At 41.0% G+C, this 27703-nt stretch overlaps 4 protein-coding genes and 1 non-coding gene across 7 annotated transcripts; 3 read left to right on the top strand and 2 right to left on the bottom strand.

Moving 5' to 3' along the window:
- Nucleotides 1-301: 301 nt before the first annotated feature.
- LOC107630763 (mitogen-activated protein kinase homolog MMK2-like) lies at nt 302-3184 on the bottom strand. 3 transcript variants are annotated; one of them, XM_016333988.3, is made up of 7 exons: nt 2343-3184; nt 1980-2258; nt 1746-1875; nt 1532-1669; nt 1111-1443; nt 832-1015; nt 302-742 (listed from the first exon to the last, which is right to left on the bottom strand). In XM_016333988.3, the coding sequence occupies exons 2-7, from the start codon at nt 2180-2182 to the stop codon at nt 567-569; spliced, it is 1164 nt and encodes a 387-aa protein (XP_016189474.1). In that variant the 5' UTR covers nt 2183-2258; nt 2343-3184; the 3' UTR covers nt 302-566. The 3 variants fall into 3 exon arrangements, with proteins under 3 accessions (XP_016189474.1, XP_016189475.1, XP_088364823.1); XM_016333989.3 differs by having other exon boundaries at nt 2476-3044; XM_088508697.1 differs by lacking the exon at nt 2343-3184 and having other exon boundaries at nt 1980-2317.
- A 750-nt stretch (nt 3185-3934) lies between these two features.
- On the top strand, nt 3935-6723 carry LOC107630761 (heat shock protein 83). The gene is made up of 4 exons (XM_016333986.3): nt 3935-4321; nt 4408-4549; nt 4634-4914; nt 5000-6723. Exons 1-4 carry the CDS (start codon nt 4184-4186, stop codon nt 6554-6556), a joined length of 2118 nt encoding a protein of 705 aa, XP_016189472.1. The 5' UTR covers nt 3935-4183; the 3' UTR covers nt 6557-6723.
- Nucleotides 6724-7340: 617 nt separating this feature from the next.
- LOC107630760 (small ribosomal subunit protein eS10z) lies at nt 7341-9570 on the bottom strand. The gene is made up of 6 exons (XM_016333985.3): nt 9485-9570; nt 8872-8906; nt 8742-8790; nt 8374-8653; nt 8139-8271; nt 7341-7567 (listed from the first exon to the last, which is right to left on the bottom strand). The coding sequence occupies exons 2-6, from the start codon at nt 8872-8874 to the stop codon at nt 7487-7489; spliced, it is 546 nt and encodes a 181-aa protein (XP_016189471.1). The 5' UTR covers nt 8875-8906; nt 9485-9570; the 3' UTR covers nt 7341-7486.
- A 1418-nt stretch (nt 9571-10988) lies between these two features.
- On the top strand, nt 10989-11684 carry LOC107633444 (uncharacterized). The gene has a single exon (XM_016337071.1). It carries the CDS (start codon nt 10989-10991, stop codon nt 11682-11684), a length of 696 nt encoding a protein of 231 aa, XP_016192557.1.
- A 9477-nt stretch (nt 11685-21161) lies between these two features.
- LOC148572065 (small nucleolar RNA R71) lies at nt 21162-21269 on the top strand. The gene has a single exon (XR_015908319.1). It is a non-coding gene; the product is annotated as a small nucleolar RNA R71 (small nucleolar RNA).
- The last annotated feature ends 6434 nt before the right edge of the window (nt 21270-27703 follow it).

Here is a 27703-nt window from a genome sequence, read left to right as displayed (position 1 = left end):
GTATTGTTTATGTAGGCTACTAGGATAGTTTCATTATGCAGAGTTTAGTATTGTTTGCCATGGCATTGGGATAGAATTCAAGCCATGTTCAACAAGACATGCAATATAATTTTTTGCTCATTTTAACATAAATGCCGATATCACATTGAGTTACATTTTCAACAAGACTTTCAAGCACAAAATTTATTTTCATTTAATTCGTCAACTGTGAAAAAAGAAAAATCCTCATCAATGACCCTAAGTGAAAGGCAGGCTTCATAGGAGTGTAAGAAAATGCTGGTAAATCTAAAAATCGAAATTGGGAAAGATAATTGTTAGGTATTAATAAGAAAAAGAGTCCATAAGTTTGCAATGATATTGGGTCCCCAGAGTGTCCTAAAGCAAAGTCGAGCATAATACAACAGATTTAATTATTATTTGTCTAAATGCTTGTAACATCCACGAGAAATTTTGTTTATAGGGTTGGTGACATTTAAGTCTAAGATTACAAAGGAAGAGAAGTTTGTTGTCCCTAGCAAATCATCTGCATAGGATGATGATGGTATTTATGTGGTAACAGAAATCAATTAGTGAGAAGGTGGATCTGGATTGAACTTGACAGATTCCCTCCATATGAGCTCCTTGACATCCTCTTCAGTGCATGTTGGATGCTCAAAGTCAAAACTGAATGGCCTCGGACAAACCGGCTCATCATTGATGTTGTGAAGTGATGCTAGATATGGATGACAAAGTGCCTCATCAACTGCATCATATTCATATTATGTTTGATAACATCATTTAAGTAATTAAGCCATGATGAGTTCAAGAATGGTGCATATATAATATACAAACCTGTGATGCGCTTGTTAGGATCAAACATGAGCATCTTTTCTAGGAGATCAAGTGCCTCAGGCATGACATTGGGGAACCTAGCAGCAAATTTTTGCTTGCGGTACTGCGGAAGCTGCTTGATGTATCTTCTTGCATTATCACTTCGGAGAAACCCAAGGCTGGCATCGTCAGGTGAACCTATCAACTTTTATATATGAAAAGGGAACACAGAATAGAATTGTCAAGTGGTTGATCTAATCATGAAATGAATGAATGAATGTATTAAGTAAGTCTATATACCTCAGTAATGAGCCTAAGTTGATGAACATAGTCCTTGCCAGGGAACAAGGGCTCTCGGGTCATAATCTCACCAAGAATGCAGCCCACAGACCAGACATCAATGGCAGAGGTGTACTCAGAACAGTTAAGGAGCAGCTCGGGGGCACGGTACCATCGGGTGACAACATACTCTGTCATGAAATCCTGCTCAGAAGTAGTCCTTGCCAATCCAAAGTCGCCAATCTTGAGGTCGCAGTTGGCATTCATGAGCAGGTTACTCGGCTTCAGATCGCGGTGCAACACATTCGCTGAATGCACATATTTCAGTCCCCGTAACAGCTGGTACAAGAAGTACTGCACCCCAACCCAACCCAACCCAATCAATCAATTCGAAAATAATGATAACAAGAATTCAAAGATCAGAGGAAGCAGCAGAGTGTACCTGACAGTGGCCATCAGTGAGAGGTTGGTCAGAATGAATGATGTGATGAAGATCAGTGTCCATCAATTCATAAACAATGTATACATCGTTGAACGTCTCCCTTTTCGGTGGTCGTATTATATCCTTTATCGCAATTATCTGTCAAAAGATTATTATATACCAGTTTCAGACTCTCTATCTAACTAAGCACCTTAACACAGATACTCATACATACATTTTCATGATCCATGTGACGAAGGAGCTTGATTTCTCTGAGTGTCCTTCTAGCATCAATAATGTTGTCAAATGCGTTACCAATCTTCTTGATGGCAACTTGTTCGTGCGTCTCTGAGTTCACAGCAGCACTGATACCAAACGCACATCATGAATCAACTTGGTTCATGTAAGAAGAAGAAGAAGAAGAAGAAGAAGAAGAAGAAGAAGAAGAAGAAGAAGAAGATTAGGTTACCAGATGATGCCATAAGCACCTCTGCCAATGGGGCGAATGGGAGGGACATATTTGGAAGTCACCTCGAACAAGTTGCCATACACATTGTACTGTGCATATCTGCCTCCATGGGTCACTACCCTCTTGATTTTAGCGTCCCCTGTTGCCGAACCAGAACCAGAACCAGAACCAGAACCAGCAGAGCTTGACTCTTTCGTTGCCATCTTCAGCTTGCCTTCAAGTTTTCTCTATCTCGTGTCTCTGATTCCGTTTTGTTTCTCTCTACTCAAATCCTATCATCTGTAGAGTCGTCCAATTCAGGTGACCAGTAGGATAACATAACAATAATAAAAAAAATGAAAATAGAAATTAGAAGATAGATACTTATGGTCTTGGAGCAAACATTTGTTGCAAGCTAAGCTAATCTTGACACGTTGTAGCTAGAACCCATGAAAAGCTAAGCAAAAGAGTAGTTGGAGTAATTGAAATGTTTAAATAAAAATCTTTTTCGCGGTACCTGTAAAATAAAAGGCCTGAGAAGTAACGTGATCTCTAGCTGCTAATAAAAGCATTGCATGTAGCTAGTTTGTCACGAGATGTATAATCCCCAACATGGTTAGTTGAGGCTCTAGAACCTGGGTTTGTTTCTCTTTTTAGGGTTGGTGTACAGAACCATGCTCCATTCTGAGTTTCACGAATTGCATATGATGTGGGTTGGTTGCTTTGAGTATTAAAAGTGGGGTGTCCGTGGTTTACAAATTCCCACGTATAGCAGTCGTTATGATATCAAAAGAGAAAAAAAGATGAAATGAACATGACTCGAAAAGGATTTGTTGGAAAGAAAGCAATTATATTGTGCAGGTGTACGTACGTTCGTTCGTATGATCAGTATGTTGGCCAAAGCAATTAATTAGCGTCAACACATCTATATAGCTCTCAATTGTTGTGAGATGCTATGAAATATGAGATACAGAGTTGATCATTTTTGGGGTCGAAGTGGAAGTGGAACCATCACATTCGCATGTCTCATGTCTTGCTCTTCGTTTGAATAATCGTTATCAACAAATAAACGCTTGTGAAAAGTATGCTTCAAAGATTGTCAACAACGTCCTCAATAAGCATTACAGCAGTATGTGCAAAACAAAGTAGTAACCATGTTAGGATAAGACATTAGGTGAATCTCAAACAAGCTCTAAACTAGTAAACTACATGCAAACCACACAAACTAAGTTCCTCTTCAAACTTCAACTGTAAGAAATGAAAATTTTGCCTTTTTCACTTGCATATTGTTATTAACTTATTATACAGTTCTTCTGGGGACATGATGAGAATAACAACCGATTTGGGCGTTTTCTTTTTTGGACTTTATGCTGACAAATAGCTACCACAAAATTTAACTAAACAGTAGCCCAATGCAGCCCACAGTTGGTTTTGTGAAAAATCGTAAGCCCACGGTTGGTTCATAGGAATGGGCCTATTCCAATCGCTAGGTCTTTTGGACTAAGTAAAGCAAAACCAAGACCTAAATGAAACCGAAACAAGTGCGGCTGTTAGATCGAATAAAAAATCCGACCCAAGTATACCAAAAAAATTGACCCAAAAAAGTTCAAATCAGAAACAAAAAGATAGCGTGCGGGTAGTGTGCGAACTGCGAACCAACATTCCACACGTAACATCTATTTGTTAAATGCAACTATTTAAATGAATATGGCAAAAATATTTTTTTATAAAGATATTTTGTTAAAAAATTATGATTTATTTATCTAGTCACATTTTAAATAAAAATAATATTTTTATAATATATTAAAATCTAACATACAATTTATTATCTAAAGATCAAAAAAAATGTTTTTATATAAAGACAATTATAAAATCTTTTTATTAAATGTAAATATAAAAAAATCCAAAACTAACCGCCAAATGTATGCATCCAAGTTTGTGTGTTTAAGTAGGAGCGTGTTCTAGTAGTATATAACAGAGAAATGTATTTGATGAAAAAGGGCAGGTAGCGTGGCAAAATACGGAAGTGAAAGCATAGCGGAGAAAAGTCCAGAAGCTTTGATATTTGTCTATGTTCTTCCCAGATGTAATATGTGATGCCCCCAGAAGCATGTCCTCACCTTATATATATATATATGTTAAAATGTCACCTTACAAATTAGGCATATACATTTGCATCATTCACTGCCGTTGTACACTGCAAATAACAATAACCGAGTTTGAGTATGGCTGAGGTTCAGATGGGGGAGTCTGAGACTTTTGCATTCCAGGCTGAGATCAACCAACTGCTTAGCTTGATCATCAACACCTTCTACAGCAACAAGGAGATCTTCCTTCGTGAGCTCATTAGCAATGCTTCCGACGTATGTGTTATTGTTATTATTATTATATTAGCAATGGTGATTTTGTGAGTTAATTTCTTAATTGTGTGATATATAATGGCATGCAGGCACTGGACAAAATCAGATTCGAGAGCTTGACAGAGAAATCGAAGCTTGATGCTCAGCCTGAGCTCTTCATTAGGATTGTTCCTGATAATACAAATAAGACCCTCTCTGTTATAGACAGTGGCTCTGGCATGACCAAAGCTGGTTAGTTATTAGTAACAGCATCTATAGACATAGTATTATTCTATTCTATACTTTACTATAAGCATAACATTTAATTGTGTGTAGAGTTGGTGAATAATCTGGGGACAATAGCGAGGTCTGGCACGAAGGAGTTCATGGAAGCACTGCAGGCGGGTGCAGATGTTAGCATGATTGGGCAATTCGGTGTTGGCTTCTACTCTGCCTATCTTGTTGCCGATAAGGTCATTGTCACCACCAAGCACAACGACGACGAGCAATATGTCTGGGAGTCTCAGGCCGGTGGATCCTTCACCGTCACTAGAGACCTCCAAGGTGAACCCCTCGGTAGAGGCACCAAGATCACCCTCTTCCTCAAAGATGATCAGGTTCAACTCTCACTTATTACTGCATCCTGTCACTTCATATGTGTTGGTGATCCAATTATTCACATGAATCTTGTGTTTGTTGCAGTTGGAATACTTGGAGGAGAGGAGAATCAAGGATTTGGTGAAGAAGCACTCGGAATTCATCAGCTATCCTATATATCTATGGACGGAGAAGACCACGGAGAGGGAGGTGAGCGACGACGAGGACGAAGAATACTCCAAGAAGGAGAAGGAAGAGGAAGGGGATGTGGAGGAGGTGGATGAGGACAAATCAAAAGAGAAGAAGAAGAAGAAAGTGAAGGAAGTGAGGCATGAGTGGCAGCAGATTAACAAGCAGAGACCGATTTGGCTGAGGAAGGCAGAGGAAGTAACGAGGGAGGAATATGCAGCATTCTACAAGAGCCTCACCAATGACTGGGAGGACCATCTCGCAGTGAAGCACTTCTCCGTGGAAGGCCAGCTGGAGTTCAAGGCCATTCTCTTCGTTCCAAGAAGAGCACCCTTTGATCTCTTTGACACTAGAAAGAAGCTCAACAATATCAAACTCTATGTGAGGAGGGTCTTCATCATGGACAATTGTGAGGAACTCATCCCTGAGTACCTCGGTTTCGTGAAGGGCATCGTGGACTCCGATGATCTCCCACTCAACATCTCCCGCGAGACGCTTCAGCAGAACAAGATTCTCAAAGTCATCAGGAAGAATTTGGTGAAGAAATGCATTGAGATGTTCTTTGAGATTGCGGAGAACAAGGATGACTACAACAAATTCTACGATGCATTCTCCAAGAACATCAAGCTTGGGATTCATGAGGATAGCCAGAACAGAGCCAAACTGGCAGAGCTTCTTAGGTACCATTCAACCAAGAGTGGTGATGAGATGACAAGCCTCAAGGACTACGTCACCAGGATGAAGGAGGGTCAGCAGTCTATATACTACATCACCGGTGAGAGCAAGAAGGCTGTGGAGAATTCACCGTTCCTCGAGAGGCTTAAGAAGAGGGGCTATGAGGTGTTGTTCATGGTGGACGCAATTGATGAGTATGCTGTTACTCAGCTCAAGGAGTATGACGGGAAGAAGCTTGTCTCTGCAACCAAGGAAGGGCTGAAGCTGGAAGACGAGACGGAAGAAGAGAAGCAAAAGAGGGAGGAGAAGAACAAGTCATTCGAGAATCTGTGCAAGACAATGAAGGAGATTCTTGGGGACAGGGTGGAGAAGGTGGTTGTGTCTGATAGGATTGTGGACTCGCCGTGTTGCTTGGTGACGGGGGAATATGGATGGAGTGCAAACATGGAGAGGATCATGAAGGCACAGGCTCTCAGGGACAACACAATGAGCTCGTACATGAGCAGCAAGAAGACTATGGAGATCAACACTGAGAATGGGATCATGGAGGAGCTCAGGAAAAGGGCTGAGACTGACAAGAACGACAAGTCCGTCAAGGATTTGGTACTGCTCCTCTATGAGACGGCCCTGTTAACGTCCGGTTTCAGCCTCGACGATCCCAACTTGTTTGCGGCGAGGATCCACAGGATGCTCAAGTTGGGTTTGAACATCGAGGAGGGTGAGGCTGCTGAAGATGCAAACATGCCACCCCTTGAAGAGGAAGCAAACGAGGAGAGCAAGATGGAAGAGGTTGACTAAACTAGACACCATCATGTAGTAGTTTTCTATACGGTATCATGTAGCTTCGGTGCCTGCTTTGGATTTGTTTCGGGTTAGACTAATACTATTACACTATAGTGAATTAGTGATACCAGCCAAGACTTTTTAATAATAAATCAGAGATATCACCCGTTATGTTCCATAAATTGCACGTTGCTTTGTTTGGAAAACTATATATATACAGACTGGGATCGTTCGTCTGGAGTCATAATACATTCAACTCAAATTTCACCAACAAGTATTGCCAAGTAATAATTTGGACTATATTGTTAATTCACCATTTTAAAGCTTACAAAGTAAATGATTGACAGGAAGATCTTCAATCATTTTCTACCAAATAACCCATAGCCCAGATTAGCTGGACAATAAATTAAAAAAATATTAGTTCTCATTCTTCTCATTTCGACCAAAACAAAATAAGATCTTTTATTCTGTTTTGAAAACGGAATTTTATATATATTCAATAGTTGGCCCGATCAAAATAATTTTACAATCGGTTTGGCTCATGATTTTGTACGATTAGGGGTCGTCACCCTAGCACAAACCTCACATAGCATGGATGCTAAGTATCAATTAGTATCACTTCAACCCAACGGTGGCTAAACGCCAGACTTATACAGTTTTTTATTCTCTCGTATCTGGATCGCCTTAATACTACCAAAAAGCTGGGAGAATAAACCTGAAGCGAATACCATAGTAAACGCCATAACGATAGATTTGGTGGAGGGGGTGTAACCGGGAGGACATGCAAATGGCGGACAAGTTATCAAGAACGTCTCAGAATTCAAAATTTCTTTGCATGAGTAGGGAACCGATCATCAAAAGTGTAGTATAGAGTTCTTCAATTTCTAGGTAAGATAACTAAACAGAGCAAGAAAATTAAGCAAAATCTAAGGTTGACCATTACACTCATGGAAGATTTGAGCTAGATGGTGGTGCCCCACCAAAACTGCCAGAACCTCGGCCAAAGCCTGGTCTTCCACCAGCACCCTGCAATATAGCAAACCAACTTACTCAGTTAGAATCGAAAAGATTACAGAACATATGGAGCACAAACAAGTGCCAATTCAGTTTTGAGCACTAGAATACTGCTATGATAAAGAGCTACGTTACAACAACCGAACTAACTCCAAATAAAAGAGCCTACTGAGATAATCATATAGTAAATGACAATAATAGTGCTTAAGTCATCCAAGCAAATTAGACATCTCAAATGGGAGAGTCAGTATTGACATAGGATGAAAAGTGAGTTGCAGAAAGCCCAAAACTTCAGCTTTTAGGTTGCAAAATTTGATATTGAACCTAAAATTTGTGAGTTCCTAAGAAAAAGAAAGTGGAGTTGCGCTTCTAGCAAATAAATGTTAAACATGAATTACAAATTTAAAATGTTAGGCAGAAATAGACAGAAATTGCACCTCCCCAAACAAGGCATTTATGCACATGCTAATCTTGTTCAATGAAGGATAATGACAAATTGACATTACAACTAACAGCAAATTATAAAATAAATTTTTAAAAAAATGAAAGAAATATGGAAAAATTGCAATTGCAGGAGCATTACCCCAAAAGAAGGCTTGTAATCTGCAGGTGCCCCTCCCTTATCACCTCCAAAATCACCACCAGGACCACGGGGACCTCCACGGTATCCATCACGGTCACCAAACCTACGCTCTCCTTCAAAGCGTGGAGGACCCCTGTTCAACATCCATACACATATAATTTACAATCGATCACAAAATCCAAAAAACAACCAACAGAACAGAATATGACGGTGAGATAGGTTACTAGAAGTATACCTAGGGCGATCACCAGGTGGACCACCAAATGGACGACCTGGAGCCTTTGCTTGTTTCTTTAGAGTAGCAGGTACAATTTCCGAAGGAAGATTGAGGTAGGTTCTGAGGTGTTCAATGCCATCATTGGTGAGAAACCAATAATAGTGCATCCAAGCAAATGTCTCCCTCACATACTCCTTTGACTTGAAACTCTGCATCAGCTTAATCACCTGTAGATTTGGCACCTCAATCTCAGGGTGCTTCGCCAGGTTGAAGTCCTTCTTTGCATAGCAAACTCCCTCTGAACCCACACAATTTTCACATGACAATGTAACTTTAAAACCATCCATTAGCAATAACATATATGATTTATGAGACAAAACAGATACCTTGGAAGAGATATTTGCAGATCTCTTTGCGGTTCTTCTCCGGAATGATCTAAGCAAGCAAAAATTCATTTGAGCAAATGGAAGCAAACATTCAAGTAACTGACATAAGAAGGGGGCACAGGAAACATACCATGATTTCAAGGTTGGGGTTGGCGGAAGAGGACTCTGCAAACAAATCCACACCATTAGCATTTAGACACGTGAACATAACACATCATATGCAACAGATAGTATCTAGGACAATCCAACACAAATAGTTCTAAGTTCTACCATAATTACAGGATTGACAAAAAAAAATAACCTCATCAATCATACTTTAACCGTGCACTTGATCAGCTTAGTCATTGACAGGCTTTAAATAATTAACCAGAACTTCAAAATTTCAATTATAAGCAAATCCAGGGTTTCAAACATGATGACATATAATTACTGACGAAATGCTAAAGGCAATACAGAGCACAGAAAGTTTATTAACGGCAAGCATTCACCTAAGAATATAAGGCTTTAATGAAACAAAAAAAAAAAATGAAGATAAGAAATAATCACGACCTAATTAGTAACACCAGTAAACCCAAACGCAACGGAACCAAACAATCAGGATTTCAATCAACGGAAAGATGAAGGTTCATTGGCTGCAGATAAATTATTAAAAACAGAGAAATTTCACTGAACCTTCCACCGATTTTAGTAAATATATTGCTGAATTCGTGAGAGGCTAAGAGGATAAGAGATTCATAGCTCACCTAAAGATGATGCAAGCTCTTCGGGGATCGGCTGCTAAGATTGAGAAAAAGAAGAAAACCCTAGGGTTTGGGAGTTGAGAATTCATTTTATATTTGGTTTTTAAAGATTACGTGGACGACTCAGATTGGCACTTATACTTCCATACATTCAACGGTTGGATTTGTCTAACGCAGATCCCCCTCTAACGTCTAAGTGGCATCCGGCCATCGGATCATGTTGTTACTTCTAATTTTTTTTTTTTTTTTTTTACTTAAAGTATTAAAAACTTTTTCCTCCTTAAAAGTAAATTACTCTGTTCTCTTTTTTTTGCGTTTTTATGTAACGCAGATCCCTCTTTAGTGCACATTTTTATGCAAAAAAATTATGTTTTCTAACTCAAAAAAATTCATTAAATTCGAATATTATATTTAAATAATTAAATTATAATTATTAAATTTTTTAATCATATTTATTCATATTTAATTTATTATTTAATTAATTACAATTTGACTGAATTTTATATCTGTTACGACTCAGTCCAGCTGGCCGGTATCACCGCACCTTTGGATCCGGGCAACTGCTCTGCGGGACGTCTCGCACCCGGACTTTGACCCGAGCATTTTGTAGGAGTTAGCTCACCTGGCGACAGCTAGCAGAAGGAAACTTTGTGGAAGGTGGGTTTCTGATCATGAGGGGCTCACCTCTGACACAATATATATGGGAGGGTCATACCCCTCCCCAAAGGTACGTCATCATAACTTTTCTCTTTTTCCACTTGCATTTCACACTGACTTGGGCGTCGGAGTATCCTTGCAGGTGGCACCCCCCTCAACTCATTAAGAGCTCGGAAGGCCGTCGGATAGCGCAAATCGTTCCCAAGACTCAGACTAAGGCAAGACCCATCCTCACATCTAAACCGTCCGGTAACCCGACATACCGAACATTGGCGCCGTCTGTGGGGACTCTCCCCAACATGGATTTTGTCTTGGTTTCTGGCGTGGCCGACGGCGGGGCCGGGACCTGCGGGGAGGGGATAGATCCCCGAGGCAGTGGGGTAGCCGCCGGAGCCCCCGTTCGCGAAGGCAGCAAATCTCTCCCGCGACATACAGAGGGACGACCCTTTTGAGGGACAGGCAGCGACAGCACCAGGATAATACAAGAGCTGCGCCACAAGGTGCAGAACTTGGAGCGAGAAGTAGCCAACCGTGAAAGTCGGCAGCCCACTCCTAGCCAGGAGCCTTCCCGGTCCACTCAAAGGGGAAAAAGGAGTCTTCGGAGAAGTCGCTCCAGGCGCACCTCGAGCCCCCAGACAGAATAGAAAGCCAGGAAAGCAGAGAGGTGCCAAGGAGAAGGCGAGACCCACTGGTCTACAACCGATCGCCAACGAGAGACACCGAAGAAGAAGACTGGGAAAGCGACAGAGGACGAAGAAGAAGAAGCCGACCACATCAAGTGCACCGCCAAGAAAGGACGAGGAGAGGTCGGCCTAACAGAGAACACGGCAGGGAAAGGCAACTGGTGGTCATGGGGGCAACCCCTTTCCACCACTCGATCCTCGGAGTACGACTACCAAATCACTTTGACAAGCTGACAAATATGAGGTACGATGGTACCCAAGATCCCCAGGAACATCTAATGGCCTTCGAGGCCAGGATGAACCTGGAAGGGGTAGGCGACGAAGTAAGATACCGGGCTTTCCCGGTAACCTTAGCTGGGCCGGAGATTCGTTGGTTTAATGCCCTCCCCCAGGGCTCCATAACCACATTTGCCGACATCAGTCGCTCTTTCTTGGCCCAGTTCACCACGCGCATCGCCAAAGCAAAACACCCGATTAACCTGCTAGGGGTGACGCAGCGAAACGGCGAGCCGACCAGAAAATACCTGGACAGATTTAATGATGAGTGCCTTGAGATAGACGGCTTAACTGACTCGGTGGCCAGCTTGTGCTTGACCAATGGTTTGCTAAATGAGGATTTCAGAAAACACCTCACCACCAAGCCCATCTGGACAATGCAGGAAATTCAGAACGTAGCCAGAGAATACATTAATGATGAAGAGGTAAGTCAGGTCGTGGTAGCCAATAAACGGCAGCCCGCATACCCTAATGCCCGCCCACCCGGTGGCGGAGAGAGGTCTAAGGAACACTCCAGAGAGGGAGTAACGGCCAAGACTTTCAAACCCTTTCCCCGTGTTGGGAAGTTCACCAACTACACCCCCTAGCGGCTCCAATCATCGAGTTTTATAAACAAATCGCCGACAAGGGCATCTTGTCGAAGCCCCAACAACTCAGGGACAGGACGGGAGGAAACAAGAACCTCTATTGTGATTATCACAAGGGATATGGCCACAAGACCGAAGACTGCTTCGACCTGAAGGACGCCCTGGAGCAGGCCATCCGAGAAGGAAAGCTGGCCGAGTTCGCCCACCTAATAAGGGAACCTAGGAGGAGGGACCGATCAACCGAGGACAAAAACCGCACCGTAAAGTAGAGACAGGAACCCGACGAGGACGCGGAGCGTGCCCTCACTGTGGTAAATGTGGTGATTGGAAGGGATGTCCCTCCCAGGTCGAAGTCTGCTAGTAAGAAGGACGCCAAGGTTCTAGCTATGTCCTCTGGTCCCTTACCGACCTCCCGGAGGTTACCCTCAATCTCTTTCGGCCCCGAGGATCAATGGTTCGATGAGGTTGTGGAGAGTCCGCCGATGGTGATCACGGCCAGGGTGGGCACCGGCCTAGTAAAACGGATCTTGGTGGACACAGGAGCTGATTCCAATATCATGTTTTGCAATGTATTTGACGCCCTGGGCCTACAAGACGCCGACCTCAGAGGTCACCAGCACGGCGTGGTAGGCCTAGGTGATAACTTTATCAAGCCAGACGACGTAATTTCCATCTCGGTCTCCATAGGCGGAGGCAGGGGGAAGAGGTCGCTAATGGCGGAGTTCGTGGTGTTAAGAGACTCGACGGCTTACAACCTCATCCTGGGGAGGAAGACCATCAACGAATTTGGGGTGGTGATCTCCACCAAGCTATTGCTAATGAAGTTTGTTACTGATGATGGATCAGTTGGGACCATCAGGGGAGACCTAGAGACGGCAGTTGCATGCGACAACTTCAGCCTCTCCCTGAGAAAGAAATCTAAAGAAGCATCTGGTGTCTTTCTTCCTGACCTAGACGCCAGGGTTGATGACAAACCCAGGCCGGAACTAGAGGGAGACCTTGAAAAGTTCAGGGTCGGCGATTCAGATGAGAAGTTTACCTTTGTAAACAGGAATCTGCCCCATGACCTGAAAGAACCCCTCATAGAGATGATCAGAGCCAACGGCGACTTGTTTGCCTGGACGCCGGCCGACATGCCGGGTATAGACCCCCAATTCATGTCACACCAGCTGGCCGTGAGATCGGAGGCAAAGCCAGTGGCCCAAAGGAGGAGAAAAATGTCCCAAGAAAGGGCCGGAAGAGGTGGTCAAATAGACGGCCAGCCTACTGGAAGCGGGCTTCATTCGGAAACTCGATTACTCGACTTGGCTTGCAAACGTTGTCCTGGTTAAAAAGCCTAGCGGAAAATGGAGAATGTGCGTGGATTACTCCGACCTTAACAAAGCATGTCCCAAAGATTCCTTCCCCCTACCGAACATCGATGCACTTGTCGACACAGCGGCGGGTTACCGATATCTGAGCTTCATGGATGCCTATTCTGGGTATAATCAGATACCGATGCACCCGCCAGATGAAGAGAAAACGACATTCATAACGCCGAGAGGGACATATTGCTAAAAAGTCATGCCGTTCGGACTGAAGAATACGGGGGCCACATACCAAAGGCTGATGAACAAGGTCTTCAGGGACCTCATCGGCAAGATGGTAGAAGTATACGTAGACGATATCTTGGTTAAGACCGCCAGGCCCGAGGCCCTTTTAAGTGACCTGGAAAGCGTCTTCGCGTCTCTTCGTTAGCACAGAATAAGGCTCAATCCCCTGAAGTGTGCCTTCGCCGTCGAAGTCGGTAAGTTCTTGGGGTTTATGATAACCTAATGAGGGGTGGAGGCCAACCCGGAAAAATGCGATGCAATCCTTCAGATGAAGAGCCCGGGAAGCATGAAAGATGTCCAAAGGTTGGCGGGCAGACTCACAGCACTATCCCGTTTTCTCGGCACGTCGGCGGCCAAAGCTCTACCTTTCTTTAACTTGATGAAGAAGGGTATCGCGTTCGAGTGGACCCCGGCATGTGAAGAAGCTTTCAAGCAATTCAAAGAAATAGTCTTAGCACCACCCGTCCTCGCAAGACCTAAGAAAGGAGAAACGCTATACTTGTACTTGGCAGTAACCGATGAAGCCTTGGCGGCGGTCTTGGTGCGAGAAGAGGGGAAGACTCAATAACCAATATATTTTGTGAGTAAAGTACTACAAGGAGCAGAGCTAAGGTATAGCAAGCTGGAGAAAGTGGCATATGCGCTCCTGACATCGTCATGCAGGCTGCGGCAGTACTTTTAAGGACACCAAGTAATCGTCAGGACGGATCAGGCAATCCGACAAGCACTCCAGAAACCCAACTTGGCAGTTAGAATGATGACTTGGGATGTCGAACTCTCCCAGTATGACTTACAGTATGAACCCAGGCACGCGACCAAGGCTCAAGCCATGACTGATTTTCTGGTAGAAGTAACAGGAGACCCAGACGGGGCACCGAGCACACGGTGGAAGCTCCATGTTGACGGAGCATCTAACCAAACGTTCGGAGGAGCAGGAATCATCCTGGAGAACCCAGCTGGAGTTATATACGAGGAGTCAGTCAAATTTGACTTCCCGGTGTCAAACAACCAAGCGGAATATGAGGCCCTGCTGGGCGGCCTAGCTCTAGCAAGGGAAGTCGGAGCCATAAGACTGGAAGTGTGTAGTGACTTGCAGGTCGTTACTTCTCAGATCAATGGGACCTACCAAACCAGAGACTCATTGTTACAGAAGTACCTGGAGAAAGTCAAAGAATTGAGCAAGCAGTTTGAGGAGGTCACGATCCAACACGTTCCGAGAGAAAGGAACACACGGGCAGACCTCCTGTCCAAACTAGCAAGCACAAAGCCAGGGACTGGCAACCGGTCCCTCATTCAAAGTTTGATGAAAGAACCAGCAGTGGTGCTACAGCTAGCCCAGTCAGAACCTTGTTGGATGGACCCGATCATAGAAATTCCTGGAAAAGGCCAGGCTCCCCAGCGACGAGCAGGTGGCCAAAATAATAATACGAGAGGCGGCCAAGTATGCAATTATACAGGGCCAGTTGTTTAAAAAAGGACTTAGCCGACCACTGATGAAATGCTTGCGCCCCGACCAAACGGAATACGTCCTCCGGAAAGTCCATGAAGGATGCTGCGGTCACCACATCGGAGGGAAGGCCCTAGCTAGGAAGCTCATCAGAGCCGGATACTACTGGCCCTCCCTGATGGCAAACTCTAAGGGGTTCGTGAGAAGGTGCAAGAGATGCCAAGAAAACTCCAACTTCCACAAAGCGCCAGCAACCGAACTTAGCTTTCTCACGACTTCCCGACCTTTCTCACAATGGGGAATTGACCTATTAGGACCCTTCTCGGTCGGACCAGGACAAGTCAAGTACCTGATAATAGCGATTGACTACTATACATAGTGGATAGAGGCAGAGCCGTTGGCCAGCATATCCTCAGCGAATTGTCGAAAGTTTGTATGGAGACAGATAATAGCAAGATTCGGCATCCCAGAAGCTGTCATCTCGGACAGTGGAACGCAGTTCATCGATAAAAAATTTGGAGAATTCCTTGCCAGTTTGGGGATAAAGCAAAAGTTTTCGTCAGTAGAGCACCCCCAGACCAATGGACAAGTGGAGGCTGCAAACAAGATCATCCTGTAGGGCCTTAAGAGGTGACTCGACCAGAAGAAGGGAGTGTGGGCTGATGAACTAGCCTCGGTCCTCTGGTCTTACCGCACAACCCAACAATCGGCCACCAGAGAAACGCCTTTCCGACTCACGTATGGGGTAGAGGCAATAATACCTGTGGAAGTCGGGGAGCCGAGCCCACAACTACTCTTAAGGGGAGTCGAAGAGGCCGTGGAAAAGGACTTGGTGGATGAAGCGAGGGAGATGGCCCATCTATCAGAAATGGCACTAAAGCAAAGAATGGCCCTGCGCTATGATGAGCGGATAATTTATACCCTTTTTGGCATTATTTTTACTTAGTTTTTAGTATGTTTTAATTACTTTTTATTATATTTTTATTAGTTTTTATTCAAAAATCACATTTTTGAACTTTACTATGAGTTTGTGTATTTTTCTGTGATTTCAGGTATTTTCTGGCTGAAATTGAGGGACTTGAGCAAAAATCTGATTCAGAGGCTGAAAAAGGACTGTAGATGCTGTTGGATTCTGACCTCCCTGAACTCGAAGTGGATTTTCTGGAGCTACAGAAGCCCAATTGGCGAACTCTTAATTGCGTTGGAAAGTAGACATTCTGGGCTTTCCAGCAATATATAATAGTCCATACTTTGCCTGATATTTGATGGTCCAAACTGACATTCAAAGACAACCTAAAATATCTTGGCGTAAAACTCCCAAACTGGCACCAGAATTGGAGTTAAACTTCCAAACTGGCACCAAAGATGGCGTTTAACTCCAGAAATAGCCTATGCACGTGAAAGCTTCAATACTCAGCCCAAGCACACCAAGTGGGCCCCGGAAGTGGATTTCTGCACTATCTGCACTTAGTTACTCATTTTCTGTAACCCTAGGTTACTAGTTTAGTATAAAAACTACTTTTAGAGATTTATTTTACATCTTTTTACATCTTTGAAATATCTTTTGATCATTTTGATCTGAGAGACCATTGTAAACGTTAAGAGGCTGGCCTTACGGCCATGCCTAGACCTTTTTCACTTATGTATTTTCAACGGTGGAGTTTCTACACCCCATAGATTAAGGTGTGGAGCTCTGCTGTTCTTCATGAATTAATGCAATTACTACTGTTTTTCCTTCACTTCACGCCTACTTTCTCTCCAAGATATACTCTTGTTCTTATATCAGTTAAGTCAGAATGAAGGGATGACCCGTGACAATCACCCAATCTTCGTTACTCGCTTAGATAAGATCGCGTGCCTGACAACCACAAAGCGGTCTACATGATGTTCAATGTAGTCATTGGACGACAGCTGGAGTATACTCTCTTGGATATCTAATACACGGACCGAGTCCGTGAGATTAGTATCTTCGTGGTATAGGCTAGAACCATTGGCAGCATTCCTGAGATCCGGAAAGTCTAAACCTTGTCTGTGGTATTCCGAGTAGGATCTGAAAAGGGATGAATGTGACGAGCTTCAAACTTGAGAATGTTGGGTGCAGTGACAATGTGCAAAAGGACAATGGTCCTTGGTGCACGAAATTGTGCCAGTTCTGGCGTTAAACGCCAAAATTCTTGAGCTGACTTGGAATGCCTGTTTGGGCCATCAAATCTTGGGCAAAGTATGGACTATTATATATTGCTGGAAAGCCCAGAATGTCTACTTTCCAACGCAATTAAGAGCGCGCCAATTGAGCTTCTGTAGCTCTAGAAAATCCACTTCGAATGCAGGGAGGTCAGAATCCAACAGCATCTGCAGTCCTTTTTCAGCCTCTGAATCAGATTTTTGCTCAGGTCCCTCAATTTCAGCCAGAAAATACCTGAAATCACAGAAAAACACACAAACTCATAGTAAAGTCTAGAAAAGTGATTTTTAAATAAAAACTAATAAAAACATAATAAAACTAACTAAAATATACTAAAAACATACTAAAAACATTGCCAAAAAGCGTATAAATTATCCGCTCATCACAACACCAAACTTAAATTGTTGCTTGTCCCCAAGCAACTGAAAATCAAATAGAATAAAAAGAAGAGAATATACAATGAATTCCAAAAACATCTATGAAGATCAGTATTAATTAGATGAGCGGGGCTTTTAGCTTTTTGCTTCTGAACAGTTTTAGCATCTCACTTTATCCTTTGAAATTCAGAATGATTGACATTTATAGGAACTCAGAATTCAGATAGTGTTATTGATTCTCCGAGTTAAGTATGTTGATTCTTGAACACAGCTACTTTATGAGTCTTGGCCGTGACCCTAAGCATTTTGTTTTCCAGTATTACCACCGGATACATAAATGCCACAGACACATGACTGGGTGAACCTTTTCAGATTGTGACTCAACTTTGCTAAAGTCCCCTGTGAGAGGTGTCCAGGGCTCTTAAGCACACTCTTTTTGCTTTGGACCACGACTTTAACCGCTCAGTCTCAAGTTTTCACTTGACACCTTCACGCCACAAGCACATGGTTAAGGACAGCTTGGTTTAGCCGCTTAGGCCAGGATTTTATTCCTATGAGCCCTCCTATCCACTAATGCTCAAAGCCTTGGATCCTTTTTATTTTATCCTTACCTTTTGGTTTAAAGGGCTATTGGCTTTTTCTGCTTGCTTTTTCTTTTTCTCTATTTTTTTCTCTTTTTTTTCGCATATACTCTTTTTTTCTACAAGCTTTTCACTGCTTTTTCTTGCTTCAAGAATCAATTTTATGATTTTTCAGATTATCAAATAACATTTCTCCTTTTCCATCATTCTTTCAAGAGCCAAAAATTTTAACATTCATGAATCAACAATATAAAAAATATGCACTGTTCAAGCATTCATTCAGAAAGACAAAAGTATTGCCACCACATCAGAATAACTAAACTGTTTTAAAATTTGAAATTCATGCACTTCTTTTTCTTTTTCAATTAAAAACATTTTTCATTTAAGAAAGGTGATGGGTTCATTTTCATAGCTTCAAGGCATAGACACTAAGACACTAATGATCATGTAATAAAGACACAAATATAAATAAACATAAAGCATAATTTTCGAAAAATAGAAAATAAAAAACAAGGAGATTAAAGAACGGGTCCACCTTAGTGATGGCGGCTTGTTCTTCCTCTTGAAGATCTAATGGAGTGCTTGAGCTCCTCAATGTCTCTTCCTTGCCTTTGTTGCTCCTCTCTCATAGTTCTTTGGTCTTCTCTAATTTCATGGAGGAGGATAGAATGCTCTTGGTGCTCCACCCTTAGTTGTCCCATATTGGAACTTAATTCTCCTAGGGAGGTGTTGATTTGCTCCCAATAGTTTTGTGGAGGAAAATGCATCCTTTGAGGCATCTCAGAGATTTCATGGTGAGGAATTTCCTCATGTCCATGAGTGGGATCTCTTGTTTGCTCCATCCTTTTCTTAGTGATGGGCTTGTCCTCTTCAATGAGAAGTCTTGGCCACAACTTCATAGAAGTGGTCTTGATGGACCTTTGAGATGAATCTCTCCATCTCTCATGACTCAGAAGTGGAAGCTTTTGCCTTCCCTTTCCTTTTTCTAGAGGTTTCTCCGGTCTTTGGTGCCATAAATGGTTATGGAAAAATAAAAAGCGATGCTTTTACCACACCAAACTTAGAAGGTTTGCTCGTCCTCGAGCAAAACAAGAAGGAAGAGAGTAGAGGAAGAAGAAATAGAGGAGATGAAGGGGGGTTAGTGTTTCGGCCAAGGGGGAGAAGTAGTGCTTAAGATGTGTGAAAATGAAGGGGTGAAGATAGGTTTATATAGGAGTGGGGAGAGGGTAAGGTTCGGCCATGTATGGGTGGGTTTTGGAGGGAAAGTGGTTTGAATTTGAATGGTGAGGTAGGTGGGGTTTTATGAAGGATGGAGGTAAGTGGTGAAAAGAATGGTGGGATTTGATAGGTGAGGGGTTTTTGGGGAAGAGGTATTGAGGTGATTGGTGAGTAGGTGAAGAAGAGATAGAGAGGTGAGGTAGGTGGGAATCCTGTGGGGTCCACAGATCCTGAGGTGTCAAGGATTTCTCATCCCTACACCAAGTGGCATGCAAAATGCCCCTTTCTGCCAATCCTGGCGTTAAACGCCAGGCTGCTGCCCATTTCTGGCGTTTAACGCCAGCTTCTTGCCCTTTTCTGGCGTTAAACGCCCAGAATGGTGCCAGACTGGGCGTTTAACGCCCACTCTGCTACCCTTACTGGCGTTTAAATGCCAGTAAGTTTCTCCTCTAGGGTGTTCTATTTTTAATTCTGTTTTTCAATCTGCTTTTGCTTTTTCAATTGTTTTTGTGACTTCACATGATCATCAACCTACAGAAAACATAAAATAACAAAAGAAAAGAGAAATTTAACATAGATAATTAAAGATTAGGTTGCCTCCCAACAGGCGCTTCTTTAATGTCAATAGCTTTATAGTGGGCTCTCATGGAGCCTCACAGATGTTTAGAGCAATGTTAGAACCTCCCAACACCAAACTTAGAGTTTGACTGTGGGGGCTCTGTTTGACTCTGTATTGAGAGAAGCTCTTCATGCTTCCTCTCTATGGTTACAGAGGGATATCCTTGAGCTTTAAACACAAGGGAGTCTTCATTCACTTGAATGATCAATTCTCCTCAATGATCCCTAGCTTCTCCATTACAGAGAGAGGCATGAGGTTTATGCTTGACCCTAGGTCACACAGAGCCTTCTCAAAGGTCATGGTGCCTATGGCATAATGTATTGAGAACTTTCCAGGATCTTGTCTCTTCAGAGGTAATCTCTGCCTAGTCAAGTCATCCAGTTCTTTGATGAGCAAGGGGGGTTCATCCTCCCAAGTCTCATTACCAAATAACTTGGCATTTAGCTTCATGATTGCTCCAAGATACTTAGCAACTTACTCTTCAGTAACATCTTCATCCTCTTCAGAGGAAGAATACTCTTCAGAGCTCATGAATGGCAAAATTAAATTCAATGGAATCTCTATGGTCCCAGTGTGAGCCTCAAATTCCCATGGTTCCTCATTAGGGAACTCCTTGGAGGTCAGTGGACGTCCATTGAGGTCTTTCTCAGTGGAAATCACTGCCTCTTCCTCCTCTCCAGGTTTGGTCATGTGAGATGTGTTTATGGCCTTGCATTCTCTCTTTGGATTCTCTTCTGTATTGCTTGGGAGAGTACTAGGAGGGAGTTCAGTAACTTTCTTACTCAGCTGACCCACTTGTGCCTCCAAATTTCTAATAGAGGACCTTGTTTCAGTCATGAAACTTTGAGTGATTTTAATTAGATCAGAGACTATAGTTGCTAAGTCAGAGTGGCTCTGCTTAGAATCCTCTATCTGTTGCTGAGAAGATGATGGAAAAGGCCTGCTATTGCTAAACCTGTTTCTTCCACCATTATTGTTATTGAAGCCTTGTTGAGGCCTCTGTTGGTCCTTCCATGAGAGATTTAGATGATTTCTCTATGAAGGATTATAGGTGTTTCCATAGGGTTCTCCCATGTAATTCACCTCTTCCATTGCTGGGTTCTCAGGATAATAAGCTTCTTCTTTAGATGAAGCTTCTTTGGTACTGCCTGTTGGTGCTTGCATTCCAGACAGACTCTGAGAAATCATATTGACTTGTTGAGTCAATATTTTGTTCTGAGCTAATATGGCATTCAGAGTATCAATTTCAAGAATTTCTTTCTTCTGATTTGTCCCATTATTCACAGGATTCCTTTCAGAAGTGTACATGAATTGGTTATTTGCAACCATTTCAATGAGTTCCTGAGCTTCTGCAGGCGTCTTCTTCAGATGAAGAGATCCTCCAGCAGAGCTATCCAATGACATCTTGGATAGTTCAGACAAACCATCATAGAATATACCTATGATGCTCTATTCTGAAAGCATGTCAGAAGGGCACCTTCTGATCAATTGCTTGTATCTTTCCCAAGCTTCATAGAGGAATTCACCTTCCTTTTGTCTGAAGATTTGGACTTCCACTCTAAGCTTACTCAATTTTTGAGGTGGAAAGAACTTTGCCAAGAAGGCATTAACTAGCTTTTCCCAAGAGTTCAGGCTTTCTTTAGGTTGTGAGTCCAACCATGTCCTAGCTCTGTCTCTTACAGCAAAGGGAAGAAGCATAAGCTTGTAGACCTCGGGATCAACCCCATTAGTCTTGACAGTGTCATAGATTTGCAAGAATTCAGCTAAGAACTGATGAGGATCTTCCAATGGAAGTCCATGAAACTTGCAATTCTGTTGCATTAGAGAAACTAATTGAGGCTTAAGCTCAAAATTATTTTCTTCAATGGCAGGGATAGAGATGCTTCTCCCATAGAAGTCAGGAGTAGGTGCAGTAAAGTCACCAACCACCTTCCTTGCATTGTTGGTGTTTTCGGCTGCCATGGCTTCTTCTTGTTTGAAAAGCTCTGTTAGGTCCTCTACAGAGAGTTGTACTTTAGCTTCTCTCAGCTTTCTCTTCAAGGTCCTTTCAAGTTTATGATCAGCCTCAACCAGAATGTCTTTGTCCTTACTCCTGCTCATATGAAAGAGAGAAGATGAAAGTATGGAATCCTCTATGTCACAGTAAAGAGATTCCTTGAGGTGTCAGAGGAAAAGAAGAATAGAAGGAGGAGGTAGAGAGAGGAGAATTCGAACTTATCAAGAGGGATATAGTTCAAATTGCACCTTGAGGAGGAGTGTTAGTCCCTTAAATAGAAGGATGTGAGAAGAGGGGAAGAATTTTTGAAAATTAAATTAAAAATTTTTGAGATAATAAAAAGAAATTTGAAAATTTGATTGAGAATTTCGAAAAGATTGGAAAAGAAATTAAGTGATTTTGAAAAAGATTTTGAAATTAGAAATTAAAAAGATATGATTGAAAATTAATTTTGAAAGAGATGTGATTGAAAAGATATGATTGAGAAGATATGATTGAAGATCAAATTAAAAAGAGAAAGTTTTAAAATTAAAGTTGATTACTTAACTAACAAGAAATTAGAAGATATGATTCTAGAATTAAAACTTTTGATCCTTTCTTAATAGGCAAGTAACAACTAGAAAATTTTGAATTAAATTATTAATTATAGCAAGGATTTTCGAAAATAGTAATAAATAAAAAAATTGAAAAGAAATTGATTTTGAAAAGATATGATTGAAAAGATATGATTTGAAAAAGATTTGATTTTGAAAAATTATGAAAATTTGAAAAAGATTTGAATTAAAAACAAAATCTTCCCTCTAGTGTCATCCTGGCGTTAAACGCCCAGAATGGCATCCATTCTGGCGTTTAACGCCCAAAATGCTACCTTTTTGGGCGTTAAACGCCCAGCCAGGTACCCTGACTGGCGTTTAAACGCCAGTTTTCCTTCTTCATTGGGCGTTTTAAACGCCCAGCTTTTTCTGTGTAATTCCTCTGCTAAATGTTCTGAATCTTCAATTCTCTATGTTATTGACTTGAAAAGACACAATTTAAAATTTTTTTTTGAATTTTTTTAAATAATGAGAAACAATAATAAAAAGAATGCAACTAAGATCAAATAAATAATGCATGCAAGACACCAAACTTAGAAGTTTGTATACTAAGGACTATAGCAATTTGAAAATGCATATAAGAAACAACAAAAGACACAAAATAAGAGAAATTAAAGATCAGAGCACTGAAATCATCAAGAACAACTCGAAGATCAATGAAGAACATAATGCATGAAATTTTCGAAAATTAGAAGAATAAAGACATGCGATTGACACCAAACTTAAAATTAGACACTAGACTCAAACAAGAAACATAAAATATTTTTTATTTTTATGGTTTTATAATTTTTTTGTGATTTTTCGAAAATTGAGTGGTAAAGAAAATAAAGGGGTTCAAAATTTTTAATAAGAGTTCCAGGAATCATCGCAATGCTAGTCTAAGACTCCAGTCTAGGAATTAGACATGGCCTACTAGCCAGCCAAGCTTTCAATGAAAGCTCTGGTCCAAAACACTAGACATGGCCAATGGCCAGCCAAGCTTTAGCAGATCATTGCTAACAACAGCAAAATTGATAGAAATCAACAAGATCTTGTGATGATAAGTTGAAACCTCGGTCCAATAAGATTAGACATGGCTTCACAGCCAGCCAGACTTCAACAGATCATCATGAAACTCTAGAATTCATTCTTAAAAACTCTGAAGAACAAAATAGAATTTTTTTTTGTATAATTTCGAAAATAAAAAGTAAAATTGCCTAATCTAAGCAACAAGATGAACCGTAAGTTGTCCAAACTCGAACAATCCCCGGCAACGGCACCAAAAATTTGGTGCACGAAATTGTGCCAGTTCTGGCGTTAAACGCTAGAATTCTTGAGCTGACTTGGAACGCCTGTTTGGGCCATCAAATCTTGGGCAAAGTATAGACTATTATATATTGCTGGAAAGCCCAGGATGTCTACTTTCCAACGCAATTAAGAGAGCGCCAATTGGGCTTCTGTAGCTTCAAAAAAATTCACTTCAAATGCAGAGAGGTCAGAATCCAACAGCATCTGCAGTCCTTTTTCAGCCTCTGAATCAGATTTTTGCTCAGGTCCCTCAATTTTAGCCAGAAAATACCTGAAATCACAGAAAAACACACAAACTCATAGTAAAGTCCATAAAAGTGATTTTTAAATAAAAACTAATAAAAACATAATAAAAACTAACTAAAACATACTAAAAACATACTAAAAACAATGCAAAAAAGCGTATAAATTATCCGCTCATCAGTCCTATTCCGACGTTAGCGGGAACCGACAGATGATTAGCCGTGCGGTGACAGCGCATATGGTTTTGTTTTCATCCGAGAGGATCATACAACTTGCCATGGAAGGAGGTAACGCATGGTTGGAAGAAGGCAATAGGAAAGCAGAGGTTCAGAAGCAACAAAGCATCTCCATACACTTATCTGAAATTTCCACTAGTGAATTACATAAGTAACTTTATCTTATTTTATATTTTATTTATATTTTAATTGTCAAAACCTCATAACCATTTGAATCTGCCTGACTGAGATTTACAAGGATGACCATAGCTTGCTTCAAGCCGACAATCTCCGTGGGGTCGACCCTTACTCACGTAAGGTTTATTACTTGGACGACCCAGTGCACTTGCTGGTCAGCTGCACGGAGTTGTGAGAAAAGTGTTGAGATCACGATTCCGCGCACCATGCTACAATGCCAAAGTGCTCAAAAGAGAGTTCAAATGGGACGACCTGGTCTTAAGACGCAACGATATCGGGCCACCGACGACAGGGCAAGGAAAGCTGGCGGCAAACTGGGAGGGCCCTTATAGGGTAAAAGAAGTGCTCGGCAGCGGCGTGTATAAATTAGAACGGCTGGACGGCAAAGAGATACCTAGGACATGGAACACGGCTAACCTAAGGAGATTCTACCCCTAGCAGCCGAGGTACGCTATGTGAGTAAGAGTCCTACCAGCTCAATGAGGAACGAAACTCTCGCGCGATCTAAAATTTTCACAAATAAATTCGCGTTGTAAGTATAGCTTCTAGACCGACAAGAATTCCTTTCTTACAAAAGTTTGGTTGTCACAAGTAACAAAACCCAATAAAAGTAAATAACTGAAGTATTTAAACCTCGGGTCGTCTTCTTAAGGAATTGCAGGGAAGTATGATTTATTATTGGTAATGAAAATTATATATTTTTGGGTTTTTTTTATGTATAAGATAAAAAGCAAGAATAGTAAATGGCAAGAAAGTAAATTGTAAGGAATTAATTTAAATAAATAATAAAACTCTTGGCAAGGTATAAGAACTGGACGTCCTATCCTAGTTATCCTTATCAGGTGTGAAGAGAATTGGATTCTGCTCCCACTTTTAATTAACCCTTGCTAAACAAAGGAAAGTCAAGTGGACAAATTAATTTGATCCTCAGATCCTAGTCAACTCCTATGGAAAGACTAGAGTTATTGGAGTACAAATTAACCAGCAAATAATTCCAATTTCAATCAACAGCTGAGTTTGATAACTCAAGTGTTGCTAATTACTCAACCAAAACCAAAAGGGAAGAAAATCTACTTGAATAAAAATAATTTGGATACATAAATTAAAGAAAGCAATCATAAGTCTGAAATACCTCAAATAATATTAAATAGAATATTCAAATCTTAACATGAAAAGTTTGTAAATCAATAATGAAAAGATAAATGACAATTAAAGTAATGGAATAAATGAAAGTAGAAAATAAATTTAAAGGAATATTGAACCTGTGATTGAAGAGAAATAAACCTAACCTTTAAGAGGAATCCTAATCCTAAATCCTAAGAGAGAGGAGAGAACCTCTCTCTCTAAAACTACATCTAATCCTAAAATTATGTATTTGAATGTTGTTCTATGTGTGTCCTTTGACTCCTCCATTCTCTGGCTTATATTTTGTGTTTCTGGTTTGGATTTGGGCCGAAAAAGGGTCCAGAAATCGCTGGGGGCATTTTCTGCAGATTTTTGTACGTGGCATCTGTCACGCATTCGCGTGGGTCACGCGTTCGCGTCATCTGGGAGTTTTCCTTGTCACACATACGCGTGACCAATTGCGTTCTGCTCAAGGCGCGCGTCCGCGTTGTCTACGCGTTCGCGTCGCTGCATTTTTGCGCTAGGCACGCGTTCGCGTCATCCACGCGTTCGCGTCGCTGCCTTTTCTTCAAAACTCCATTTTTGTGCTTTCCTTCCATTTTTGTATGTTTTCTTTCTGTCCCTTAAGCCATTCCTGTCCTATGAGACCTGAAAATACTTAACACACAAATCACGGCATCGAATGATAGTAAAGGGTAATTAAAATTAATATTTTTAAAGCATAGGAAACATGTTTTTCACATATATCATAAAATAAAGAAGGAAAAGTAAAACCATGCAATTTACATGAATAAGTGGGTGAAGAATTGAATAAATCACTTAAATTGAGCACAAAATACATCATAAAATATGGGTTTATCAACCTCCCCACACTTAAACAATAGCATGTCCTCATGCTAAATCCAAGAGAAAGGGTAAAGTTAGAATGGTGGAATTTCATGCAATGCAATCTATTCTAAATGTAAACTACCTACATGAATCATGCAATTTTAATTATCACCCACCTATATATATAGAGCTTACATGTGGTTAATTTGTTTCATATTTTTAAGGAATCATATGCATAGCCAAACCTAGATCATGTTAAAGTACTTTCACAATTGAGTTGGGTTAAAATATTTCATAAACTTGCAAGACAATTAACAATTAAGCAGAGATATATGGTGATGAGCTATTGAACCCTCATTGGATTTGTGTTTGCTCTCTAGTCACTCAGTGTTTGGGATTAATCACTCTATTCTTTTCTATTCATGCTTTCTAAAACTTTGTTCTTCATCTAACCAATCAACAAATATTGAATACAGACATACAAAAATCATGAGGTCTTTCTCAAGGTTGTAATGGGGCCAAGGTAAAGGTAGGGGTATATATATATAAGGTTAAGTGAGCTATAAGTTGAATCCTTAATTAGTCTAAGGTCTCACCTAACATATACATATTCTATATAATTTATAACTTCCTTGGGGTTCCCAATTTTTCTCTTTCTTAATACATACTCATGTACCAATTTCATCTTGATTCTTACCTCATGTGCACTGATTTCTTCATTAAACTTATTATTAGGGTAATTTTGTCCCCTTATTTACTTATTCAACTAAAAGGAATTTTTTTTAAACATGACATTCTCAATGCACATGGTGTTTTGGTTTAATTTGATTTCACATGAGCATGCTCCCAAAATCCTTATTATCTTATTGAATTAATCCTTTCCTATCAACCCGTGTTCCCATGTTTTCCCACACTTTGTGGATACACAACCTCTATCTTAAGCTAACCAAGAATTCAACTTGGGATTTTTAATTTTTTTTCTGCTTAAGACTAGTAATGTGGTTATAGAACAAGAGGGGATTAAAAGCTCAAGGGGGCTAACAAGGGTGATGTAAAAGGTAAGCTTATTTGGGATAAGTGAGGAAAAATTTAAATGATGGCCTCAATCATCTCTTGATATGTATCTATATTCTATATTGGACATATAGACTGAAACAAAGTAAAGATCACCAGAATAAAAAAGAAGGGCGAACACACAAGAATGAAATAATTATGGTTAAATAATGTAACTATACAAATAAGCTCAAAAACTCACAGGTTGTGTGTTCTTTGGCTCAAAAACCATATATCAGTTATGTATGTCATGCAAGTAGAATTCAAAGGTTCCCATTATTCTCAATGTGAATCTTAGGGTGACTCTTAAAATCTTAGTGTTCTTCCTTGAAAAATGTTGTGTAAATTAACCAATCATTTATTGCTATATATATATACAGTGTGTGGATTGTTGTGATTCTGTTATACTAAAGTCTTTAGTTTACTCTTTTTATTTCTAATTAATCCAAGTTATCGTATGCT

This window comes from Arachis ipaensis, chromosome B3 (genome assembly GCF_059453495.1).
Source record: "Arachis ipaensis isolate K30076 ecotype BB chromosome B3, ASM5945349v1, whole genome shotgun sequence".
NCBI classification, from domain to species: Eukaryota; Viridiplantae; Streptophyta; class Magnoliopsida; order Fabales; family Fabaceae; genus Arachis; species Arachis ipaensis.
The sequence above is the reverse complement of the archived record's forward strand: the minus strand, read 5'-3'. Positions and strand labels throughout refer to the sequence as shown.